Source organism: Oncorhynchus kisutch, linkage group LG8 (genome assembly GCF_002021735.2).
Source record: "Oncorhynchus kisutch isolate 150728-3 linkage group LG8, Okis_V2, whole genome shotgun sequence".
Lineage (NCBI taxonomy): Eukaryota > Metazoa > Chordata > Actinopteri > Salmoniformes > Salmonidae > Oncorhynchus > Oncorhynchus kisutch.
The window spans coordinates 67,980,166-68,004,218 of NC_034181.2; the positions used below are offsets into that span (position 1 = coordinate 67,980,166).

Consider the following 24,053-nt stretch of genomic DNA (forward strand, 5'->3'; position numbering starts at 1 on the left):
TCAAAATTCATTTTCCATCTATCTACTAACAGGGTTGCAATTGTATTTAGCCTTGGAACAGACAAGCCAATGAAAGTGACCAGATTGAAAAGTATAATAATGTCGTTGATTGGCTGAGTAGACTGGCGTAATTAAGCTTCAGTTTGCACCAATGGTGCGACCTGCATGTCACGCGGTAGGCATTTCAACAGCGTGTGCATGATTACACGCTCCATCCTTTTGCAGCCATTAAATAGCAGTGAGCAGCTGTATACTTCAACAGAGCCAGGTGGGTTTTTGTCTGGGCAAAGGCAATTTAAAAGACTGGGGTGGAAGGGTTTGCTTCGTTTGAGTTCTTCTTGAAAGGCTCTTCAGCTCAGAGCTTTTGAAAACGAATTTGTAGTGGTTGTTTTAGGGTTGTGTGTGAGGGCCCTATTATTTAAAACCTAAACCATAATGTTATGCATATAGGCTATATTAAAATGCATATCTGATGCTCATCAAAATGAAAACATCTGGTCTTTGCACTACCCTCCCCTAAAAAAACAATTGTTAACACTGTGCAGACAATATTTGTTATAGATTATTCCAGCAGATGGCGCTACACTACTGTGTATATTACTCTTGAGCAGTAGGTGTGTCCAAATCCTGTGCATTTTCTCCTTGCCCTCGTTCGCCATGACGTATTTCCTGAGGGGCTATGTGATGTGGACCCCTCAGCTGTTTTGAGAGGGTTCATACAATTGTGTTTATTTTATTTTATTTTGTAACCATTAACAATGTATTATGATAGTTGTAAGACTATATTCGATGAATTAGTATATCGAAGAAGACAGGGGGTCATGCGTAATGTAAACGTGAATTGGTAAGCCTACAGAATAAACCCTCCTAAGGCATTGGAAAGTTTCCTGATAATTGAGGCGCTCATGGGGTGTTTTGTACTGGTGTACCTTCGTTCCTGGAAGAGGCCAGACTAGTTGCTTAGTGCGAGGAGTGTGCTTTGCCTGTCATCGGCATTGCCTTGTCCCTATCAACGGAGACACTCGGGCTGTAACTGTCTGTGTCCGCCAAAAGGGCATTACGAGCCTGGTTGTAACGATAGCTGAAACATGACGCCGTCGACGTTGATCCCGGTTGTTGTTGTTCTGTGAGAGTGGGTTTGTGTGAAATTATATTCCGATCACCGTCCAAATCGGAAAGATCCGAGAAACAGAAGGCTGGGATTAAACACGGGAAAAATTGTGTGAAAGAGCGCGTGCTCTGAGCGCCGCAGAATCGCAGTAGGCTACATTGTATCAAGTAGTTGTAGCTGATAACGCGATACAGTGTTGCTTTACTGAAATACCAGCGGGAGACGATTCAGGAACGTCTTGTATTCGAAGTTTATCGCCCAGCTGTATGCAGTTATCAAGGACATTTGTGGTAAGTTGTCTTTTTTTATAGCAATAATAAGCCATTTCTGCTATGAACCACAATTGTTGTCATAAAATATAATGAAACTTGAATGGTTTAATGACACGTGGGATAACTTTTTGAGACACGAGCAGAAGTTTTATTTTATAGCCGAACTGGGCATGTTGACTCACTGGTATAACTGCCAAAAGAGGAGATATTCACTGTTTTGCGACCAACATTAAGAAAGACGTCTTGAAATACTTTTTTATTTGAATTGTAGCTTGGCTCCTTATGATTTGAAGAAGGATCTATTCGGCGGAGTAAACGCTATTACTGTAGCTTTGCTACTGTATATGATTAATCATTTTTCATGGTAATTTAATACTTGTGGCAGGGAATATTCATTATCTGCAAGCAACATACAATGGAGTGTTAGAGGAAGCTCAAGACAAGAAGACAGTATATTGTAGTATGCTCTAAATGTTAACCTTAGGACCTGGATATTTTTTTGTGGATTGTGATACAAATGTATTGTATTCATGTGATTATCACCTTTAAGTGCCCCTGTCATGTCTCTGTGTTAGAGTGTGTGTCAAAGCACAGCAGTCCTCTCCCGGAGTTACAATTAGCCTATGGGGAAAATGCAAATTCTGCAAATAACCACTGGGCTCTGTGAAAGTTCCTGTTTGAGATTTCTTGACTTTCTAGCCATTTTTCAACTCCTGAGCCAGTGGCCATGTTTTGATTGCTAGTAGGGAGACCTGACACCTCTGGCAGGGGAAAATGCTGAAGTATTCTAACCTTGGGAACTGGTCTGTGGTTTGCCAATGTTATCTCCTGTCAAGGGCAATAGCAGCATCACCATCTGCAGTTTGACTTACACTTTGTAGAATGTAATATGTTTTCCATTTGGCCTTTGGTGACCCTTTTTAGATAATTTCAAGCAGAGTTATGAAATGTATGACAACTTGCTGATTTTGATTCACATTTATCTGTTAACACTTGTGCAGTTTTATAATATTTGCTGCCAAACCTTGACGTATGGTATCATTTACTCTGCTAACACTTATGAGCACTGGCAGCAAAATGGCTGGTTTCCCACTTTCTCCTGCGAGCAGTGAAGTAGTTGAGCTTTTGTTATTCCACGGTGTATGGTTTTTATACTGACATTAAACTCCGGCTGAACGGTTCAGTGCCCAGATGAGGTCACTAGGGGCGGGTGTACTTTGAGCCATGCATGTCTGTGAACGTTAAAGGGAGGCTTGGGGAAGGTGCACACCTCTGTCTGTGTGTGCTGCCTCCGCATCAGATCGGACTGCATCAGAATCACAACAACAACATTAGTCTGAAGCTCAAAGGTGAGCTGCATATTTTACAGCTTTTTCCCCCTTGAAAGTGTTAGTAATGTCATTTTGGAATGTCAGGTTCTTGTTTCTTGAGCTGTCAATCAGTGCATATTCCTACTATTGTAACAGTGCGGTTCTTTCTGCCATTTATAGTTAAAGTTAAAATTGCCTTATATTTGGTGGCTTTGGCCAAGTGTTCTGTCAGAATAATACATCCGTTCTGAAAGCTGAAGTTGTTCCACATTTTCATACGGGTACATTTTGTAGAGTTTTAAATAGTTTAGTGATGAAAAGATTCATCACCCCCTCTAAAATTTAATGATGTTGCCGGCCAGTTCGACAGCATTGCATAAAGTGGAAATGTTTCTGCTTGTTAGGTGGGTATGTTTTGTCGGGTCTATTGTAACAGCTGTAACAGAACACACTGCCTGGAGCACTGGACAGGGATTTGACAGCCACTCTGCCAATGGATTTCACACACTCTAGTATTTCAACTAGGTCTTTGAAAAGTTCTCATTGAATGAAAACATTTGATGCATTCCAGGTTAATTCAGATAATTATTTTCTTGTTTGTAGCCTCTTTTAAACTGTAATGTTTTGGTTGCTTTTGAGCTCAATTAACAAGTTGTTTTGCCAGAAACTCTGACCATGTGGTTGAACAGGTTTTAAGACCATGCTTAATCTGGACCTCTGCATTAGAGGTCGACCGATTTATGATTTTTCAACACTGATACCAATTATTGGAGGACCAAAAAAAGCCAATACCGATTAATCAGCTGATGTAAAAATAAAAAACCGTGGTTTTTAAAATATATATATTTTATATGTATTTGTAATAATGACAATTACAACAATACTGAATGAACACTTATTTTAACTTAATATAATACATAAATAAAATCAATTTAGTCAAATAAATAATGAAACATGTTCAATTTGGTTTAAATAATGCAAAAACAAAGTGTTGGAGAAGAAAGTAAAAGTGCAATATGTAAGAAAGCTAACATTTAAGTTCCTTGCTCAGAACATGAGAACATATGAAAGCTGGTGGTTCCTTTTAACATGAGTCTTCAATATTCACAGGTAAGAAGTTTTAGGTTGTAGTTATTAGAGGAATTATAGGACTATTTCTCTCTATCGTTTGTATTTCATATACCTTTGACTGTTAGATATTCTTATAGGCACTAAAGTATTGCCAGCCCAATCTCAGGAGTTGATAGGCTTGAAGTCATAAACAGTGCTGTGCTTCATGCATCGGGAAGAGCTGCTGGCAAACACAGGAAAGTGCTATTTGAATGAATGCTTACGAGCCTGCTGCTGTCTACCACCGCTCAGTCAGACTGCTCTATCAAATATCAGATCATAGACTTAATTATAATATAATAAACACACAGAAATACAAGCCTTGGTTTCCGGATTTGACCATATTGATGACTTATCATTTCGAAATCAAAACATTTATTCTTTCAGTGAAATACGTAACCGTTCCGTATTTTGTCGAACGGGTGGCAACCCCAAGTCTAAATATTCCTGTTACATTGCACAACCTTCAATGTTATGTCACATTTATGTATAATTCTGGGAAATGAATTACGGTCTTTGTTAGGAAGAAATGGTCTTCACACAGTTCGTAACGAGCTAAGGGGCCCAAACTACTGCATACACCCTGACGCGAATGCACTTTTGTTAAATCATCACCCGTTTGGCGAAGTAGGCTGTGATTCGATGATAAATTAACAGGCACCGCATTGATTATATGCAACACAGGACAACCATGTGTAGTTAACTAGTGATTATGTTAATATTGATGGTTTTTTATAAGATAAGTTTAATGCTAGCTAGCAACTTACTTTGGCTCCTTGCTGCACTCGCGTAACAGGTGGTCAGCCTGCCACGCAGTCTCCTCGTGGATTGCAATGTAATCGGCGTAATACCGATTTGTTATGAACTTGAAAATGGCCCTAATTAATCGTCCATGCCGATTTAATCGTTCGACCTCTCCTCTGCATTGTGTCTTTAGCATTGCATATAATTCTGTAAGTGAATCATAAATCTTTGGGCACGAAGTTTTGGTGTGCCCGAATAAATGTTTATTTTATGTAATGTTATTTGTGATGGAATTAGGATACTATAGTACAAATTTAAACATTTAGTTATGAGTCAGGAGGGATTTTTTGTCATCCCTATACATTTTCTGAAAGGCGCAGTCAGAAGTAGTTTTATAGCTAGATCAGTATTGAAGCGATTTTAACTGTGCCATGCTACTTTGTACCTCTGCCTGCTATTTTTATCTTTAATGGATTGAATCCTCCAGGATTTTTCACCCAGCTTCTCATTTAGCATATTCATGCCATGCAACACTATCTCTCTGCTTTGTTTCTGCATTTCAAGACATTCTTTTTTCCAGCCGATCTGTAATTTGCATTTATTGGGATTCAAGTGCCAAAAGTGCTTCAAAGGGGAGCTGAGCCTTGCATGTTTTTTCATATTTTCTTCTTTCAAATTTCCTGTGTGGAACTTGAGCCTCCAAGGTTCCTCAGCCAGAGTCCTATCCCAGCTGAGGTCTCATAACTGACTGACTGCCAATGGCTAACACTCATCCTCATAGGGGAGATTTCAGCTGGTCGTCCCATCACTCTCTCTCTTGGACTCGCTCTGTGACTCATCATCATCCAATTTCCTTTTGAAAGATCGAGCTGGAAATGAAATGTTATGTTCGATGAAAAGTCTTCTTGGAAGGTTGAGGAACAGGTAGGGCCAGTGTTCTTTGTAGCTTTTTGGGGAGTTAATGGAAGGACGGAAGTCTCAAAGCAGCCTCAACCACATTCTCTGAAGTCAGCAGGCTACATTTCTTAATTGGTTTCACTCTGAACACCTCTCATACTAGTGGTTAGGGATCTCTATGGGGTTGGACAGTTTTTTTTCTTCTTTTCTTCCCATGATTCCTGTTCACAATGCTCTTTACTTGGAAAAGTTTCTGACATCTCATGACTGAGAACCTAGACTAGTCTAACCTAGACTAGTCATTGCTGGGCGAAAGTCTTTATCTTGGCTTGCAGAAAAGAGGGGAAGTAGAGTTGTACATGTATGATCATAAGCTTTGCATTATACATGGTAAGAGACATCCACTTCTCCACCACCTCCAGTGCTGAGAAAAGCCAAGAAGCAAAGTTAGGAGAGAAATAATTCTGTATTTGTTACTAGTTTGTCAGGTGAACAGCCTGTTGAAAAGTCTGCCACACACAAACCGTCTGCATTTGCAATCAACATTTTCATGCTATAGAAATTGTTATGGACTCTGTTTCCTTCAACTAATGATTCTTGTTTTCTTTCAAAGTGCCTTTTGTAATTCCAAATACAATACGTATTTAATTGTCATAGCTTCACTGAAAGGGAGAAGTAAGGACCTTGGACTCCTTTACCTCAAAAGTAATTACAGTCTGTTGTTAATCTGGTATTGTTCCCCTGTAAATGTTGATATCTTCACATCACTCCGCTCTCCTTTTGTAATGCTGTTGCAATGTAACAAGTGAGCAAACCTTGGCAGGATTGACGTCTCTCTGACAATACATACTGCTTCAGCTCACTATTACAGCTCTCTGAATAGAAGTTGTAAGAGTTGTTGTTCTCATTGTGCTGAGCTCTGCTACATGTTTCTAACTCTCTCTCTCTTCTTCGGTAATCCCGGTGCAGTGACTGTCCTGTGCGGTCTCTCTCCACCCCTCTCCACCCCCGGCCTATCATAAAGACGCTGAGCTCAGGGACTGCGCTGCTGTAGGACCCCATGGCTCTGGGCCTTCCATCCTCCTCCATGGGCCCCTGGTCCCGGCTTGCTGAGCGGCTGCTGTTGGGGCTCCTGCTGGTGTCTGGGCTGGGCATGGCCCTTGGTCAGAGGGTTTACACCAACACATGGGCCGTCCACATCGCTGGAGGACCACACGAGGCTGACCTCATTGCCAGTAAACACGGCTTCGTCAACCATGGCAATGTGAGTTGTTGGGGATTCTTCACCCTCTTGTTTGTCTGTGTGTTTTGTCTAAGTGAATAATTAGGGAACATCTACTGCAGAAAGTGCTGCTCTAGACCGCTTTTCCCACATTGCCTTTTAGTGCCAAAATACCTGACCTTAAATTGGCTTAAATATTTATTAGACTTGGAAGATGCCAGCCTCAGACACTCGGAACCAATTTAATTATATCACTTTACTATAGCAGAAAAAATACTTTAAAAAAATATTATATATCGGAGTAATATTGACGGTGTTAGATATTTATTTCCCATATAACTTGTAAATAGCAGTGCTTCTTCTGGAGATTTATAGGATAAATATTAGTTTACCATAGGCAGTGGTCCTTATAGATACCCCTTGATGACTGTTGAGTTTCAGTTCATCCATTCCAGAGAAATGACTCACCCAAACAGACTAAACACAGTTACCTGAACGACTGCAGCATTGCCTTTCTGGGTAAGATGCCTCTTCTGTTACTCTCTTACTGAGAGTGGCTGACCACAACCTCCATATGAATCAAATCACATTCTATTGTTCACATACACGTGTTTAGCAGATGTTATTGTGGGTGTAGTGAAATGCTTGAATCATACACCTGTGTGTCTGTGAAATTTCTGCATTGTCCTGAAAGCATCACTGCTTTTCACACAGCTTTGATCTCATTGCTTAAGGGGAGGAGGCCTTCAAAGCACCCCCCATATGCTCAGCCTGCTGTTTTGTTTGTGGTAAATGAGTTTATCAGAAAAATCCCACAAACTTTTTTCTGTGGTGGTCTTCCTTTGTCGCAGATGAGAGGCAAGTCATGGTACATTTCATGTGGCATTAACAGAACTTACTCCCTGTCTTCTCCTCAATGCGTTGTGTTGTGGCATTGTTTGCATAGCTGAGCTGTGTGTTTGACAGGAACAGATGATCCTATAGGAGCTTCCTGACTGGAACGCCCAATCAGAGCGTGGGTGAGATGGGACTTTGAACTATGAATTGCACGGTGCGGCTGAGGGAAGACTAACAGGCAGTGACAGGAATGGGACTCCGATCCAATGAGCAACACCACCAGGGTTTAGGTTTTCACTTTTCCTCTCCCTCCTTCCGTTTTGAGGACAATCTATGAATAATTAAGCTCTCTTTGGGTTAGTTTGTTGTTGGTGCCCCAGTGGGGGGTGGGGGTGGGGGTGCAAGAAATGAAACATTTCCTGTTTGTAAGTGGGCCAATTATATTCTCTGGTTGTAAGTGGGCCAATTATATTCTCTGGTTGTAAGTGGGCCAATTATATTCTCTGGTTGTAAGTGGGCCAATTATATTCTCTGGTTGCTCCATCAGAAGACTTCAATGTGGGCATGATGAATATAATTACTTTGTTTTTTTGTCTTTTTGCATCCATTTCACATGTAACTTTTATAGCTTCCTTCCTGGTTAGCCTGTATCCTGCTAGACAACTAAATCTCACGTCTTCCAGTTAGAGATCATTCGATGATTCATCTGGTCATGGAAAATATCACAGTGTAAGATAATAATTATTCCGGTGACATAAGGTGATACCGTTAGGTTTTTTATCATTCTGACATGTCTATGTTATAGTTTCCATACAGATTTTTTTGTATGCTGCCTACTTTGGAAATGTAGTGGCTGTCAGTCAATTTCCTTTTAAAATGCCCTTTTGCCTAAAGGTCTGTTTCATACTAATGCCATGGGCAATAATGTTGATTTATCAAATAATGATCTGAACCACATAGTAAACATCAGCTTAGGCCTTTTTAGAGCTCAGACTGACTCAATAAAGGTTGCAAATGGGGGGGGAAATCTATCAATGGTTTCTGAAAACTCACCAGAGAGAGATGAAATAAGATTGCTTAATCCCTTTGGGGAAAATATGTTGGGAAAATAACTGGGGAGGATTGTGAAATCACTAGCTAGTGAGCAAACACAAAATGGTTGCAAGAAAATATATTTTTTTAGTGTTCTTTATAATATGTTTACATTGCATCCATGAACAGATTATATTTTGGGCTATGGGAAGGTCAGACGATAAACCCTTCCCTCACACTGACTCCTAGTTTGTATTTAGTGGGTGTATAATGTCAGTAATTGGTAGTGGTGTGGGCTTGTTGGCTGACGTGTGGGTTACTGATTGGTTCTAATGGAAAGGGGGACCCAGTAATTCTTCCTTCTGAGGGAATTGAAGGAGAGTTTAATCAGCCTGCCCTGCCAGTGTGACCGGACCTAACGTGGTAGTTTGAGTTTATTTTATTTTTACAGGGACAGTGCACATTAATCAACGTTTCAGTAAAAGTGCCAGTTTTAGCCAGCCGGCTCATTTTCAACCGCAGTACCTGAGCTTAGCTTAGTTTACCTCTGTAGCAGTCGGTCAGCCAGGGACAGTAGTGGATATTTGGGGGGCGAGGTAAGGGATTGTTACTCTTCTTCCACATCAACTGACCCCTCTTTCCCCTGTGTGATATGACAGTAATTGAAGAGCTTGGTCGTTTACGAAGCCAGGCTTCCTGCCCTGGGGGTCTCTCTGTTGACAGATGTTAGGCTTCTCCATTTTAAAGACTATACCCCACCACTCTTCACAGGGCATCAATTTTTTATTAGGGCACCCAGATCAGCCACCTCACTGTATTCCGACAGCATTTCTTACCGATCAACAGGAATGTTGCAAACTAATCAGTAATCTCACTGTGAAATGTCCAATGGCCTTGTTTTTACTGTGATTACTGGTAAGCCATTAATTATGTGTTGGCCATAAGGGAGTAAGGAATCCAGACATGACCATTAGAGACACTTACTCAGACTGTGTCCAGGAAACTGCGAGCTGTGTGTGGGCCTCTCTGTCTGTATGACTGCTGAGTAGATTTGTCCCATCACCATAAAGGGATCTGAACATGTTGGAGACTTAAAAAGCTGTTTTGAGCCAAAATGGTGAAACGTTTTGGGCCTCCGTTCGGCTGACCAAAGCCAAGTTTAGCCAAGCCTCATTGGTCAGATCAGTAACTCTACTTAGCTAATGTGCTTTACTCTGACCTTTTGCTCTGGCAAAAAACAACACTTTTCTCTACATGGTTATGCCTGGCCCAGCCCCAGACCTACAGCGGGGAGGGACATGCTGTAATCACAACACTTCAGCTTTTATAAGCTCTTGTCCTCCACTTTAGAGTTGTCTGGAAATGGAGTCTGAAATGTAGTTAAATGTTTCTCTCCGCAGCAGTGTGGTCTTGGAGTCTTCTCAGACTCCAATACCACACAGATTGCTCTTCCATTGCCCTCGGGACTCTTCTTGAGTAATAAGGCAGCCAACTTCCTCAATACAAGCGTGGCACTTCTGTGGTGTTTGCACCCCGTCTAATGGTATATATTTGGCCTTCATGTTTACTCAATTGCAGTGGGCTCCAGTTAGAGGACAAAGTTGACCCTGTCATGCTGTTAGCTTTCACACTGCTAGTGAGTACCCAGTCACTGTGTGTGTGATATTATAACGCTACCACCTCCAATGTGGCTACAGGAAAACCACAGTGTTTTGACATCTGCATAGGCTGTTGTAAACACATTATCTTGACACCCAGATCAGCCACCTCACTAGTAGTTTCTACATGCCTCATCCTCTGTCTCTTATCAGCTTGGTGACGCACTGTGTGACCTTAACTCTCTCAGACCCAAATCATAAACCTGCCGGGAGGAAAAGGCCTTTCACAGGGTGACGTGGCATGAAACCTGCAAACGTAGAAATTCCCAGCCAATGTATCCCTCGAAGATTGAACATCGCACCTAGAGCAGCACTGACTACAGCGGTGTTTGTTTTGTGGACAAGGCAAGGCCACAAACGGCATCAGGCAAGGTTGATCACTTGATGGGCTGTTGATGCAATGTGTGCAGCCCCCCCACTCATTAAAATAGACCATTAGGCAAAGGAGAGGGGGCCAACTGGGCACTAAGAGTGAGAGGGAGCGAGCAGCTCTGTACGGCCTGCTTGGCTGAATGAAGTGTGAGATGATTGGAGTATGGTAATGAAGGGAGCAGCGTTTTACATTTACGAGGGGGTGCTGGGGTGTAGAGCAGTGAGTCGGACGGCGGGTGCTGAACTCGCCATGTGTGTGTGTGGTAAGGTCATGCTGGGGGTGTTCCGTCTGTATTTTGAAGGCCTTCCGGACTCATCTCATTACCATGTGTATCAGTGTGAGTATGTGTTCATCTGCTTTATCTAGCTGTATAGAAGGCCATGGCGTGAGCCCACAGCTGCATGGACTGTGGCCATACAGAACCATGACTACACCTTACTACATGGAACAGTCACATATGTTCAGCCAACAGTACATCATTCATGTGCCGTATCTGGAAGGAGATAAAACGATCATGCAGAAATGCAATCATACCATCATGCAGAGAGATTCTCTATTGAAATAGTTGTACTTAATGATCTTCCTGATGCAGTGAGGCATCCATCGCCAGTCATTGTGCAAAAGCAATTGTAGTAGATCTCTAATCAAAGCAGTGATTCTGCCTTCCCTGGACTGATGGTGAAGGAAAAGAGGGTTGCGTGAGCAAGATCTGGTGAGGAATGGCATGCCCCAGCTGTGATGTGGGGCTGGTGTGTGCAGGTGTTGTATTGAAGTGGAGAGAGGGCAGGGGGGTCACAGGCTGCAGCTGAGGGGGTTTTATGACCCCCCCCCCCCCCCCCCCCCCCCCCTGATTGTCCCTGTAGAGTTCCCCTCCACCCCTGGGACTCAGCAGCTCTGGCCCCTGGCTGTTTTTTTTTTTTTTTTTTACAGCAATGAGCCACTGATGTCTCTGTTAAAAACACAAGCACCTTTTTCTAATTTCACTGTTAAAAGTGGATTTGATAGGTGGCCAAATGGCCCGAGAATATATACTTTTCTCGTTGCGTGCTAGAGCTCTCCGACAATGCAGGTGTACTGCGGTAGTTGGCGTTTCTCAACTTTGGGTGTTTTGCCTAAGCTCTGTGTCTGGCCTGCCTGAGACGTCTCTACTCCATGCCTGAGACGTCTCTACTCCATGCCTGAGACGTCTCTACTCCATGCCTGAGACGTCTCTACTCCATGCCTGAGACGTCTCTACTCCATGCCTGAGACGTCTCTACTCCATGCCTGAGACGTCTCTACTCCATGCCTGAGACGTCTCTACTCCATGCCTGAGACGTCTCTACTCCATGCCTGAGACGTCTCTACTCCATCATGCCTGAGACGTCTCTACTCCATCATGCCTGAGACGTCTCTACTCCATCATGCCTGAGACGTCTCTACTCCATCATGCCTGAGACGTCTCTACTCCATCATGCCTGAGACGTCTCTACTCCATCATGCCTGAGACGTCTCTACTCCATCATGCCTGAGACGTCTCTACTCCATCATGCCTGAGACGTCTCTACTCCATCATGCCTGAGACGTCTCTACTCCATCATGCCTGAGACGTCTCTACTCCATCATGCCTGAGACGTCTCTACTCCATCATGCCTGAGACGTCTCTACTCCATCATGCCTGAGACGTCTCTACTCCATCATGGCTGAAGCTCAAAGCCTGTGATGTTGTTGAGGCTTGAGTCCTGGTGTTAAACCTGTCCCTCTGCTGGAATAGTCTGCTATTTCTGTGGCTCACCTCATCTCGTGTGGTTTACTGCCCCTGCCTGGCTTAATGGTCTCATCTCTCTGGTTCTCTTTCTATCTAATCCTGATTAAACACATCTATCCACAGTCAATTACTGTCATTATAGAGTGATTTCACCCTGGCTTTTATAACATGGGCGACCTTCTGGCACCGTCATTGGGTTGGGATAAGTCGACTAGCAGAAGTTACACACACTTGTATATGACGTTGAGGTGTTTGAAAAGCAGTGTTTGCATGATGGATGGATGTCTTTTCTCCACACACTTTCATAGTTCCCAGGAATTTAGAACAGGTTTGTGCTGTTTTCCTTTTCGAGAAGAGATGCAAATGCCTTGCTACTGGTGTACAGATCTTTAACAAAATCTGCCTTTTCTGTCCTATTTTCTTTAACAACTTCTTTTGATTATTTATAGACAGATGTGGGAAGGAACCTAATTAATAAATAAATGCCTCATCGTTTCCTGCACACGCACATCAAAGTAGAATCCAGCGTTTCTCAGAACCCTGCCGTTTCCTTTTTTCTCAACGAGCGCTGTGGTTTCTGTCACTAATGGCTGATGTGAACGCTTCCTGTGTTCAGGGTGTAAGCTAGGATGAGGAAGTGCAAGGTTGGGTACTCTTATTAGAGAAGGTCAAATCTCTTCATCTTTATGATAATAAGAACAGGAGCCTCCAGTTCATTTCACTGGTTGAACCTCCAACTCTGTGCCTGTGTTGTGTTGAGTACTCTATCCCTTCTGTACTACGTGGAACCACAACGCACACGGCCTAGCATTAAACCCATACATGATCTAATGGGGAAGGATGGTCCATCTCTGCCATCGTGAGATGGGCTGATTCTAATCAGTGCTGGTACAGACCAGCACCATGACTGGGCGTGATTAGTGTTAGAGGGCAATTCCATATAAAATGCCCCATGAGCATCAAACATGTGAAGTTCATAGGCTCATGTCAAATGAAGGTGAAGAGTATCCTTTTTGAGAAATAAAGCATATACATTTTTCAACCATTTTCCATCCTACAAATTAGGAATAAGCAAAGGCTTATCAGTAACGCAATAACGGAATTACTGCAATTGAATTGGCTACAATGGGAGATGATGGTAGTCACAAACCACAGTTGGGTCACCTGCTTACTGTCCTTCCTTCCACTGACATACTGTTATGTTCAGCTCATAACTTTTATATTTTCTATATTTTTTTTCCCTTTTGTATGGTGGTCAAAGCAAGACTGAGAATCTGGACAACCCCTCCCTCTCACTTGTACTCTTTCTGCTGCTCTACCTCTTCTCTCTCCAGTTAATGGGCACGTTCCTCTGCCTCCACATTGCTGATGCCTGCCAGATCTTACAACGCCTAGATGGGTATTTTATCAGCTAGCCACATATGTTACAACAATCTGTCAGTTGGTGACAGTAAATGACGTGCCATGCAATCGGCGTCTGAGCTGCATGCACCTACTTACCTACCCTCTTTATTTACTGTGACAAGCATCTTCACCGACAGACACTGGATGTCCATGGACGTTGAAAAGTAGTTCATTGAAATTTGGTCAATCCACCCTGGCCGGACCAAATCTGAACCAATCATAGACGTCTGTTTCACAAGTTTGCACAGCACAGCAGTGCACACTGGAGTGGAGTACAGTACAGTATAATGTACTATACTGAACATATCTACTGTACTCTGCTCTACTGTGATGTTCAAGCTTGTGAAAAACAGATGTATATGATTGGTTCAGATTTGGTCTGGTCCGGGCCAACCAAATGTGGTCTTGTTTGGGGGCGGAGCTCATTATAATAATAGCCAGTGTGTAGATTAATACCCCAATAATCGAAATATTTCCCCCAAATTTCTACCTTTGTGTACCAATTCAGGCTACATCACCATGAAGAGAATGATATCCATAATTATGAATATCTGTATAGTACAGCTCAGGGACCAATGTTATAATTCTGTTACCAGATGTAAATACACTTCGCCTACTATAGTTCAGTAACCAAGGTATCATGTCATAGCTGACAACCCATTCTTTCTGCAGACTTAATATTAATTTGTAGCAGATATATTTTAGTTTTTGTAGAGAAAAAAAAAATCTAATCCTGTTACCAAACTTTGCATCTGCACAGTTCTTCCAGTAATTGTGTTTTTGTGAAATTTTCTGTGTAAATTGTTCAAAGTGGTCCTTGTGTTTTTAGAGTTATGGTTTGTTAAACATTGAAATGGATGTTTTTTCTGTGGCATACATTTTAAAGTGAAAAATGGGATTCAAAGTGTAATTCTGTTATTGTTTAATTGCCCTGGGAAAGATTGATGTCGATCTCCTAAAGGCATGGCAAGCTAAGGCCTATACACTACATGTAGCAAGACTGGAGGCCTATCTGTGCAACACAGGCATCCGGAGTGTTTATCTGTTAGATTCCCCATCTGTATAGTTCTTGTTTTCGCTCTAGACTTCTCTGTTCTGTTGTCAGAAGTGTCTCTGCTCTGTCTCCTTCCCAGTGCATTTACATTTGTTTTGATCTTGTGATTGTGCGAAACGACAAGATCATTTTCATGCAAGGTAATGCACAACACATCCGCATGCTCATCTCTTTAGCAGTTGATCTCTGGCATAGAGCTGGACAATGAGGACTAGACGATTGGAAGTGCGCATTGCAGCGGTGCCAAATTACTTTTGGTTCCAAATGTCCATGGGCATATTGTAGTGCAGTGCCAGAACTCCCTGCACCTACTGTAAATCACCAGGCCTGGTGACAGTGAGGACAGATGAAAGCTTGCCGCTGCAGAAAAACACTGTAGCAGATACACACACACACTCTTTGCTATTTTGACCGAAGTTGGTTTTGATAAATAGCTTTACCATGTCTCAAATCGGACAGAGGGCAATCTTGAACGATATAAATATAATCCAGTGTTCATGGGAACTGTGTGTGTTTCCAACTCTTCAAGTCTCTCTACTAGCTGCTGGACCTGGGCCACTCCACCAGCCATAAATCATCTGACCCTTTTTGTTTTACTCTTGATGCTTTCTCTAGCCCTCTAAAATGTAGCAATGGCTAATGTGGAACAGAACCTCGGGCTCAAATACAAGAGGCTGGACTCACACAGCCCATAATTGGTCCCTGGGGAGTCCAGGCTATTGACTGGGAGGCAAAAGGGGTTTGAAGTGATTTGCTGGAGAGCAAGGAATGAGGAGGTTATTGGGAGAGGGCGACACAGAGAAAATGGCGCGCTGATGGGCTTTGAGGCCCCACTAGGCAGAATTCAGCTCGACTCCACAAAGGTGCTTTCTCCTGTGCACAGCACCAGTTCAGGTCCTAAACATAACTGAACTCACCCATATCATGCTCCCTCACCCCTCTTCATACAACCTCTCTCAAACACAAACTCCTCTTCAACCCCTACTCCCCCTTTCCGCTCACAGCCTGAACACAAGGACTCTCTCATGATATGGTTTCTTGGAGAAACTGTTAGCGCCCATTGTGGTGTGGTAAGGTGACTTTGTTGGCTTACGAGTTACCACTCCCTTGGTTGGAGAGACTGTATTGGAAACACTTTGGCTATAGATCTGCTGTGGTAAGTATTGCATTATGGCTTTGCAGTGTTTTGTGACATGGCACACTTGTGCAATCGCTGTGTCAATCTTTAACAGGCCTGTGACTGTGCTGTGAACTCGGCTGTGGCCTACTTTAGCCAATGAGAGCTGACGGGTCTAAGGGAGCGTGCAGCTTCTATACAGCCAGAGCAGGATGCCTCTTAGAGACTGCAGCTTTGAATTGCCGTAATATCACCGCGACTGTGGCCCTTAGACCTAACCATGGGAGGTGGCCCTTAGACCTAACCATGGGAGGTGGCCCTTAGACCTAACCATGGGAGGTGGCCCTTAGACCTAACCATGGGAGGTGGCCCTTAGACCTAACCATGGGAGGTGGCCCTTAGACCTAACCATGGGAGGTGGCCCTTAGACCTAACCATGGGAGGTGGCCCTTAGACCTAACCATGGGAGGTGGCCCTTAGACCTAACCATGGGAGGTGGCCCTTAGACCTAACCATGGGAGGTGGCCCTTAGACCTAACCATGGGAGGTGCCCTTAGACCTAACCATGGGAGGTGGCCCTTAGACCTAACCATGGGAGGTGGCCCTTAGACCTAACCATGGGAGGTGGCCCTTAGACCTAACCATGGGAGGTGGCCCTTAGACCTAACCATGGGAGGTGGCCCTTAGACCTAACCATGGGAGGTGGCCCTTAGACCTAACCAGGTGGCCCTTAGACCTAACCATGGGAGTTGACCGCTCTCGTAGTGTAGAGAAATGTGACTTTCTCCTCCCACCTGTTTTGGTGGTTAACAGTTTACCTCTGCATTGTCTTTGGCCTTTGTTGCTCCCTATAGACGAGTGCCCATCCCCCTCTCTGTTGCGTCCCCTGACATTCATTACGCTGTAAAGATATTCCTCAAAGTGTGTCTGGCATCTTGCGAATGGTGGAATCAACTTTGTTTTGCTCCAGAGTTGGAGTTGAGGCATGGGACATTTTGATGGTTTTGTAACACGTATAACTTTTTGTAACCTTTTTGGTGATGAGCCTGAAGGCAGAGCATTATTTAAAAGGTAAATGACCTTTCTACATCTGCGAAACCATCCTCAACTTGGCCTGTGAGAACAGTCAGTAGTCGAGGGTAATGCATTGCATTGCAAAAGCTGCTCTTGTTTGGTGCTGCGTAGTTAAGAGACATGACCTGAGTATGACGTAAACCTCTGGACAGAGCTGGGCTGGGATGGCCGCACCCCGACTCCCAAACAAGAAAAGCCAGCTGGTCAGCAGGCGGCCATCTGGAGCCGAGATCAGAGGAGTGGACACCCAGATCGCCAGGGACCAGAGGGGCCAGGGACCAGAGACGAGCCAGGGGAACTTCAGTGTCTGTTATTCCCCTGTTCCCTCTCAGGTCAGGGCTGAAGGACTGAGGTGAACCACTCACAGGTCACAAGTGCTGTAACTAGAGCCAGATGTGCTGAGGGGACACAAATGACCGCACACACTCACAAACACACGAAACACGCTGGGTCACCTCTCTTCACATCTGAAAGGGATGTGTGTAGAAGGCTGTGACAGTAATTGAATAACCGTGTAACTAAAGGTTATGTATAAAGACCTTGATGACCATAAAATAACCCTCAAAACGGTTTAAATAGGCTTACATCCATTTTAGGATTTATTTTATTTTTATTCACTTTATTTTCATGTAGATAAAGTTGTCCTAATAGCAGGAGTGTGCTAATGATTTAAGCAATTGTTTTGCTAACTCAGTCTGTTTATTCAACTTTCTACATCTCCTCTCCTATGGCACTTCAGTAAAAATATTTTATGTAGGCATTCTTTTATACTTTATGTTATTATTCAACAGCAGTCGACAAGGTTGTTCTGGCTCTGAGGCCTATAATGAACTAATGTGTTATGGACAATGTGCCAATCCTCTCCAACCTGGCATGATATAATTTGATACTGAATAGTTTCTTAATTTGTATACTAATCCATGCTGATCAGGTCCAGCTCTGGCTGATATGCTGCCCTAGGCGAGAAAGAAAAATTGCCGCCCTCCTATCCCTGCCAAGTAGAATAGTAGCCTAGGCTATACAGTGTCGGCCTGCAATGCATTTTTACGAATGCCCATGTGGTAGCCTCGCGTTTGAAAAACAGGCGATTTAATGTTAATCCCTGTCATTTGGTTATATTCATTTCTGTGAATACATGTATTATTTACCGTTCTCACGCCTGCTACGTGCAAAATGTAGGAAAGTGCCCATTTGGCAATGTCTGATTTCTTTCATGACTCACCACCTCTACCACTAATAAGCTGAGCTTCCCAGTAATATTTTTTCTTCACCTTACACAATGTTAACGAAGTCTGTTTTTCTCACATCTATTGCAAAAGATAGTTCCTTTTAGTATTTGAAAAACCTTTCCAACACTCCCGGGCCTCTAATCACCAAGCCTCAGTGTGAAAGAGTAAAATATCATGATCTGAAAATTCCATATATCCAGTGGAAACATCATTTAAAAAAGTAATCTGTCCCGAGCTCACTGGTGCGGAAAACTCTGACGGCCCAGAATAAGCTAGTTGATACAATGTTTCAAATTCGCTAGCACCAGCTTCTGGCCGAACCCAGTTGATGATTTGATACAATGTTGCACTTCACTAGCAATAGCTCAAGTCAAAGTGAGGCAGGGAGGTGGAGTAGAGAGATGAATGTGATAACCAGAATTTTCAACAGGATATTTTCTGTTTTTATTTTTCTGCTTTAGGCCTATGTATTTTACTTAGTTGACAATGGAAGTTATAGGCCTACTGCTGCACTGGTCTAATAGGCCATCTCTGAGTTCTATGCGTTCATTTATTTAGTCGCCAGTGGACCTCAATGTGTCCACATGGCAGAGGCTGGTGCTCTCGCTTTAGTTGAATTTGAACTTTTAGATTTAGAATATTCTTCATTTTATGATTAACCTATCTGGGACTGGGGTTCCGCAACAGCCAGTGAAAGTGCAGGGCGCCAAATTCAAATTCCTCAAGCACACAAGTATTTTACACCATTTTAATGATAAAATTCTCATTAATCCAGCCACAGTGTCTGATTTCAAAAAGGATTTACAGCGAAAGCACCACAAACGATTATGTTAGGTCACCACCAAGCCACAGAAAAACACAGCCATTTTGTCTAGCCAAAGAGTCACAAAAAGCAGAAATGGAGAGAAAATGAATCACTAACCTTTGATGATCGTCATCAGATGACACTCATAGGACTCCATCTTACACAATACATGTGTGTTTTTGTTTGATAAAGTTCATATTTATATACAAAAATCGGAGTTTATATTGGCGCGTTACGTTCAGCAGTTCTAAAACATGCGGTGATATTGCAGAGAGCCACATCAATTTACAGAAATACTCATAATAAACATTGATAAAGATTCGACTATTATACATGGAACATTAGATAAACTTCTCCTTAATGCAACCGCTGTGTCAGATTTTAAAAAAACTTTACAGAGAAAGCAAACCATGCAATAATCTGAGTACAGCCTTTAGACAACAAAGCAGCCCAAAAGATATTCACTTACCTTTGATCTTCATCAGAATGCACTCCCAGGAATCCCAGTTCCACCATAAATGTTTTGATTTGTTCGATAATGTCCATCAGTTATGTCCAAATATCTTCTTTTGTTAGGACATTTGGTAAACAAATCCAAAAGCGGGTTCAGGTCGCACTGAACATCGGACAAAAAGTTCCGTTACAGCCGGTAGAAACATGCCAACTTACGTATGGAACCAGTCTTGAGGATGTTTTTAACATAAAACTTCATTAATGTTCCAACCAGACAATTTTTGTCTGTACAAATGAATCAGAACGTAGCTACCTTTTCACGTGAGCGCGCCAGACCGAGGCTGTGGCACTCTGCCAGACCACTCACTCAAAGAGCCCTTATGAGCCCCTCCTTTAGAGTAGAATCCTCGAAACAGATTATAAATACTGTTGACAACTAGTGGAAGCCTTGGGAACTGAAACATAACTAATATCACCCTGTATCTTCAATGGGGGCTGAGTTGAAAAACTATAAATCTCAGATTTCCCACTTCCTGGTTGTATTTTTCTCAGGTTTTTGCCTGCCATATGAGTTCTGTTATACTCAGAAATCATTCAAACAGTTTTAGAAACTTCAGAGTTTCTATCCAATACTAATAATAATATGCATATACTAGCATCTGGGACAGAGTAGGAGGCAGTTCACTCTGGGCATGCTATTTATCCAAAAGTGAAAATGCTGCCCCCTATCCCAAAAAGGTTAACCACATGACAATGATTTTAGAAATTAAAATGTTATTGAAATGAAACTTTCACAATAATGCACATAATAAATAATTGTCATGCAGATTGGTAGGATAAATTGTAAGCTTCCCCTGAAAAGAACCCGCATCAATCAAAGCCACCAGCATATGTCAGACACAAGCAAATATTTATCCTTTCCTTAAAATGTATGAAAAACTTAGGCCTACCTTAGGCTTTCCGGATAGGCTATAAGATAATGAATTGACAAGGAAAGTATGAAGGCGACAACTATGCTGTAGTATGACGTTGTTGACAATTAAAATAGAAACAAATACACTCAACATGTCCATAGCCTATATATCAGTGACGCGGATTATTGAGGTGGAGTGTGTTGGAAATATTTTTTAAACACTGTAAGGAAATATAATAATCTGGATGTTGACTTACTGTGTGAGGTGAAGACAAAATGACTGAGAAGGCCAGCTTATTAGTGGTGGCGAGTTTAGACAATCAGGCATCCCCCAAATGGGCACTTTCCTACATTTGACATTTGCGAGAAGCAGGCCAGGTACTTCTATGCATGCTCAGGCGCGTACGCATCGCCGACATTAACGAGACGGAGAAACCAGGCACATGCTCATTGCTCACATGTGTATAATGGTATGAAATAAACCAAAATGTGTTTCTCACAATTGTAGCAAACAACGTCTCCTCTACGAGAATGATAATGGTAAATGACTAATTAATACATGCATTAACAGTAATTAATGTAACCAAATGAAGAGGGTTTAACGGTACATTTACTAGGCCTACGGTGTCATATGTAATGAGGAATTGATAAAAAAACTAAATCAAAGGGCAAACAATTCACACAATGAATACGCAAGAATTGTCAGGAGACAGCTGAGCGCATGCATTCTGGAGAGGGACGCCATTCTTTGCCACCCCCCATTCTTTTTGCAACATCTTAAATTATACTGAAGAAGACACAATTATATTTTAATTTGGGCAAAACATACATTTCCTCTAGGGGAAGCCAGCACCCTAACAATGCGCTGTGCACCCTCTTACTTTCATTTCCATATTCGCAAGAGGCTGAAACCAGAGATCTATATATAATAATGAGATGCTCATGTCTCCGCTCTAACAATGGGAGTCGTTGTCCCAAAGGCGGGAAGGCACCTATGATCCCTTATTAATGTCATTTGTGTTCAAAGAGTGAATGGGCAAGATTTGAATGGGTGTCTGAAAGATGGCACCCTACACAGGGCAATATTTCCATTCACTGCCCTGGGGCATTGGGACAATTGTTTTAGGCCAGAGGAAAGACTGCCCCCTACTGGCCCTCCAACACCACTTTCAGCAGCATCTGCTCTTACGACCAGGACCCACCCTGCTTAGCTTCACCCTGCTTATGCTGCTGAATAGTTTCCTGTGTATCAAGAATGGTCCACCACCCAAGGACATCCAACCAACTTTACATAACTGTGGGAAGCATTGTAGTCAACATGGTCCAGCATCCCTGTGGAATGCTTTTGACACCTTGACGAGTCCATACCCCAATGAATTGAGGCTGTTACGAGGGTGGGGTGGGGGTGCAACTCAATATTAGGAAGGTGTTCCTAATGTTTGGTATACTCTGTATGCCCATTCAGAAAGTTTCCTGAAATAGCCTATTTGGGACTCTTCTTTAATAAGAATGCCCCTGTCATGATTTAATCTTGTAAAAAGCCCATTTTCAATAGCTTAGGCTACATTATTTCAGTCATTTCGGCGTCCTCTCTTTGAAGAACATATGCCACTGTAATCAAATGACCGCAGCAGCAGGGTTTGTGACGCAAATATTTTGGGAAAAGAGGAAAACCCATCGGACCTCAGCCCTATGGGTGTGTACTACACACACCGGTCTACTACTACCGTCTAAAGATATTAGATGGAGTCAAGGTTACAAAGAAGCTGAGATGAATCACCCAAACCTCTTAGTAGGTACTTGTGTATGTGGACACCTGCTCGTCTAACATCTCATAAAAGGCATTAATATGGAGTTGGTCCCCCCTTTGCTGCTAAAACAGCTTCTGCTCTTCTGGGAAGGCTTTCCACTAGATTTTGGAACATTGTTGCGGGTCTTGCTTCCATTCAGCCACAAGACCATTAGTGAGGTCGGCACTGATGTTGGGCGTTTAGGTAAAATCAAGTTCTGCCACACCGATCTCAACAAATAATTTCTGTATGGACCTCACTTTGCGCACAGGTGACAGGAAGGGGTGGATGCGGAAACAGGAAGGGGCTTCCCCAAACTGTAGCCACAAAATTGGAAGCACATACGTGTCTAGAATGTATGATGTAGCGGTAAGATCTCCCTTCACTGGAACGAAGGGGCCTAGCCTGGACCAAGAGAAACAGCCCCAGACCATTATTCTTCCCCCACCAAACTTTAAGGTTGGCACTGTATTCGGGCAGGTAGAGTTCTCCTGGCATCCACCAAATCCAGATTTGTCCATTGGACTGCCAGAGAACGCGTTTCCACTGCTCTAGAGTCCAATGGCGGCTAGCTTTACTCCACTCCAGCCGAAGTTTGGCATTGCGCATGGCAATCTCATCCTTGTGTGCGGCTGCACGGCCATGGAAACTAATTTCATGACGCTCCCGACGAACAGTTATTGTGCAGACGTTGTTTTAGAGGCAGTTTGGAACTCTGTAGTCAGTGTTGCAACCAAGGACAAATTATTTTTACGTGCTGCGCACTTCAGCATTCGGCGGTCCCCTTCTGTGAGCTTGTGTGGCCTACCACTTCACGGCTATTATTATTGCTCCTAAACATTTCCCCTTCACAATAACATCATGGGTAATTCTAGCAGGGAAGAACTTTGAACGTCTCTGAGCTATTCAGTACGGCCATTTTACCTCCAATACTTGACTATGGAGATTGCATGGCTGTGTGCTCGATTTTTATACACCTGTCAGCAACGGGTTGTGGCTGAAATAGCCGAATCCACTAATTTGAAGGGGTGTCCAGACTTTCAGAAAGTTCCCATGCTAGAGGGCCAAGGAGACTTGAGACTTCTGCTGAAGCTTGTTTTTAATACTGAGCTGTTGAAATGAAAAACTATCAATCACGCTGATACACTTAAAAGGATATTCCTCAAATATTTGGTTGTAAAGGATACAGCGTGTGGGAAGGGAAAGTTAGTGTCTTTTGTTTCTGGCAGCTGGAGCTGGGTTCATTGTTCACTGTTGTGCAAGCGCTCAGGGAAATGGTGTTGGCTGGCGTTCAGCAGATTGAATAACTCCTGTAGGTCGCTGGTGCATGTGGCTGGATCTAATATCACGGACCGTCCACCCGGGACCGGAACCACTGCCCTCAACTAGGTCCGCTTGAAACCCTGCCTGCCAGCCATCCCCTGGATGACCTAGTCGCTCACAGCCAAGCACACACGCGCACACTCTGACTGTCGGAGATGGAGTGACCGCTTGGTGTGTTTTCAAAAGGTTAACGCTTAGATCAGAAGACTTTTACAATGAAAACAATGAAGTCTGCCTTAAAAGCCTTTTAACCAGTGTAATGGTTGTGGTGGTGGTAGGATGAATGCAGGGTTTGGGTGGAGTTTTTATGGTGTCTCTTTGTAATAGGAGTCATGGTGGTGCGTGTGTGTTTGTCAGATCTTAGTGTAGATTTGAGCTGTCTGCTCATCACCTCTCTGTAACGTTGTAGCAGAGTAGCTGGGCTCACATTTCAGCTCTCCGGTCATCATTACCACAGAGAAATGTAACCTGGGTATCATTTTCTGCTGGGCTTATTGTGTTATGGACGTGCTGCTGCTTTATTGTAACATCATGAATGAATCAACAGGTCATACATTGCATTACATGCTCTTACACCA

General features: G+C 43.0%; 1 protein-coding gene across 1 annotated transcript in view; it reads left to right on the plus strand.

Moving 5' to 3' along the window:
• The first annotated feature begins 565 nt into the window (after positions 1-565).
• The window catches only part of LOC109895236 (furin-1-like), a 91,101-nt gene continuing 67,613 nt past the window's right edge, over positions 566-24,053 (plus strand). The window contains exons 1-2 of the mRNA XM_031831016.1: positions 566-1,401; positions 6,414-6,708. Of these exons, the coding sequence (XP_031686876.1) occupies positions 6,505-6,708 (204 nt within the window). The 5' untranslated portion in view covers positions 566-1,401; positions 6,414-6,504. The remainder of the gene's footprint in view (positions 1,402-6,413; positions 6,709-24,053) is intronic.